This window comes from Octopus bimaculoides, chromosome 17, assembly GCF_001194135.2.
Source record: "Octopus bimaculoides isolate UCB-OBI-ISO-001 chromosome 17, ASM119413v2, whole genome shotgun sequence".
In the NCBI taxonomy this organism is placed as follows: Eukaryota; Metazoa; Mollusca; class Cephalopoda; order Octopoda; family Octopodidae; genus Octopus; species Octopus bimaculoides.
In genome coordinates this window covers 49,901,870-49,904,055 of record NC_068997.1, presented here as the reverse complement: position 1 = coordinate 49,904,055, position 2,186 = coordinate 49,901,870, and the positions used below count along the sequence as shown (strand labels likewise).

At 34.4% G+C, this 2,186-nt stretch overlaps 1 protein-coding gene across 1 annotated transcript; it reads left to right on the top strand.

Annotated features, from left to right (window-relative positions):
- Positions 1–279: 279 nt before the first annotated feature.
- LOC106873985 (tubulin-specific chaperone E) lies at positions 280–2,180 on the top strand. The gene has a single exon (XM_014921534.2). It carries the CDS (start codon positions 341–343, stop codon positions 1,817–1,819), a length of 1,479 nt encoding a protein of 492 aa, XP_014777020.1. The 5' UTR covers positions 280–340; the 3' UTR covers positions 1,820–2,180.
- Positions 2,181–2,186: the final 6 nt, after the last annotated feature.

The window sequence follows — 2,186 nt, the reverse complement described above, 5'->3', positions numbered from 1 at the left end:
GATGTGTGTGTGACTGATGTTGGTGAAGATGGACAGAACATTCCTTAAAACCGGTGTTGATAGAATAAAGTTCTCCGAGTATAAGATGTTCCCTTGCAGAAATGCATTGAACTAGGAAATTGACCGTTAACAAACTGAAACCAAAGAAGATACTATTAAAAAAATTACATCAAATATATAATTAAATATTAAGTATGAATATTCTTAAAATTCCGTCCCGAAATCGTTTAAATGGGTTGATGTAATTAAAAAAAAAAAAAAAGATTATCTATCTAAGGGAAATAAGTGGAGTGATGCCCGGTGAAAGCGAGATAATTCCTTGAAACTGAAATCTCCAAACATGAATCGAGAAGATGGAAGCGAACTGGTTATTGGTGATCGTATTGAATGTGATGATTATTTTGGGACGATAAAATTTATAGGAGAAGTTGACGCAATGGAAGGAGTTTGGCTTGGTATTGATTGGGATGAAATTCATCGGGGAAAACATGACGGTAGCTATAAAGGTAGGCGTTATTTTCAAGCAGACCATCCTAAATCAGGTTCGTTTATTAAACCGGTAAAGGCCAAATTAGGACAATCTTTCCCTGACGCTTATCTCTGTAAAGTTAAAGATGTTATTGATGTGCCTTCAAGAATTCTGATTCTCAATAATCATGCAATTTATGGTCTTGGTTCCCAGGAAGTGACCAGTCAGTTTTCGGCGATTGCCTCAAAAATAACAGAACTAGATCTTTCTGATAATTTGTTGAAGAACTGGACTCAAGTTGCGGAAATTACTAGCTTAATTCCTAATTTGTTAAAATTGAATATAAGTGATAACCGTTTAACAATTCCTGAACACGCGGAAAACTTGTCAAAATATTTTGCTAGTGTACAAGATCTGGTTTTAAACCGAATGAACTACGACTGGGTTGACATTTTATCTGCTACGTCGATGTTTCCGTCCCTTCGAGGTTTGTACGTGTGTTTTAATAATTTGGATAAATTGAATGCTCCCAAGGGGAAATTGACGAAACTGAAATTTCTCTCATTAACAGACAATCGCTTAAGTGACTGGAATGAACTTTTAAAACTTGGTCAGCTTCCACAATTGAGCACACTTTATGTGAATAACAATCAACTGACAGCTGTCTCTTTTAATGACGTATCTTTGGAAGACGGCGAGAAAACCACATATTTTCGTTCTCTTAAGTGTTTAGATTTAAGCAGCAACCTCATCGATAACCTGTCATCAATCGATGAGCTTAGTAAATTAACCAACCTTACCGAGTTTTCTTTCCTTCATAATCCAGCAGCAGATATAGATGAGGACAAACTATTTAATTTGATAATTGCCAAAATTGGCAGTTTAAAAAAATATGCAAAAGCCGACTTCCGTGACGAAGAACGGAAAAATGCTGAAATATTTTATCTACGCATGGTTGAGAAACACGCATTAGAGAAAAATATCAGTGAAGAAGACAGAGCTAAAACATGTTCGAGATACAAAGAACTGGTAAGGTTTTATGGACATGCAAGTCCTGAATCATTGATAACCAAAACTAGTGTTCTACGAGATAAATTAGTTGCAGTTGATATTCAAACCGTTAATATTCCTGATAAAGTGTTCAAGAACAAGAAATTATCTCCAACCATGACCATTCTAAAACTGAAGTTATTTGTACAAAAACTCTTTAAAATTGAAGAAATAACTAACCTAGAATTATCTTATATCAGTAAAAAAAATTCTAAAGTGGAAGTTCAATTAGAGAATGATTTGCATCAACTGTCGTATTACAGTATAGAAAATGGTGATAACCTCGTTGCAAAATGGTAATTTTCGCTTTAGTTCATTCCTGTCTTTGATAACTTTAAAGAGGCAACGGATCTTTGGGGTTTGACGGGCAACATTTTTTTTGTAGTGTTTTTGGTACCGAAAACCTTTCAAACTTCGAATATTTGTATATTTTGTGGTATAGAACAGATAAAAAATTTTGTATTCGAAGTTATTTTATGTAAAAAATTGTCGTATTTCGGTAATTTCAACCCACCACTGACGTCTATTGAGGTGAAAACAATTAATTGAGTAACGGTGTCATGGGATCTTTTCCCTTGAATAAAATTAGTCCCGTTGTTTGTCAACAACTACCCGTGTTACTCTTATTTATGACATCGTTCGTGCGTTTGTATTGGTTTTAGCTTTA

Excerpts from the sequence above, each read along its gene's own strand:
- LOC106873985 (XM_014921534.2), top strand. The coding sequence starts at position 341 with ATGAATCGAGAAGATGGAAGCGAACTGGTTATTGGTGATCGTATTGAA.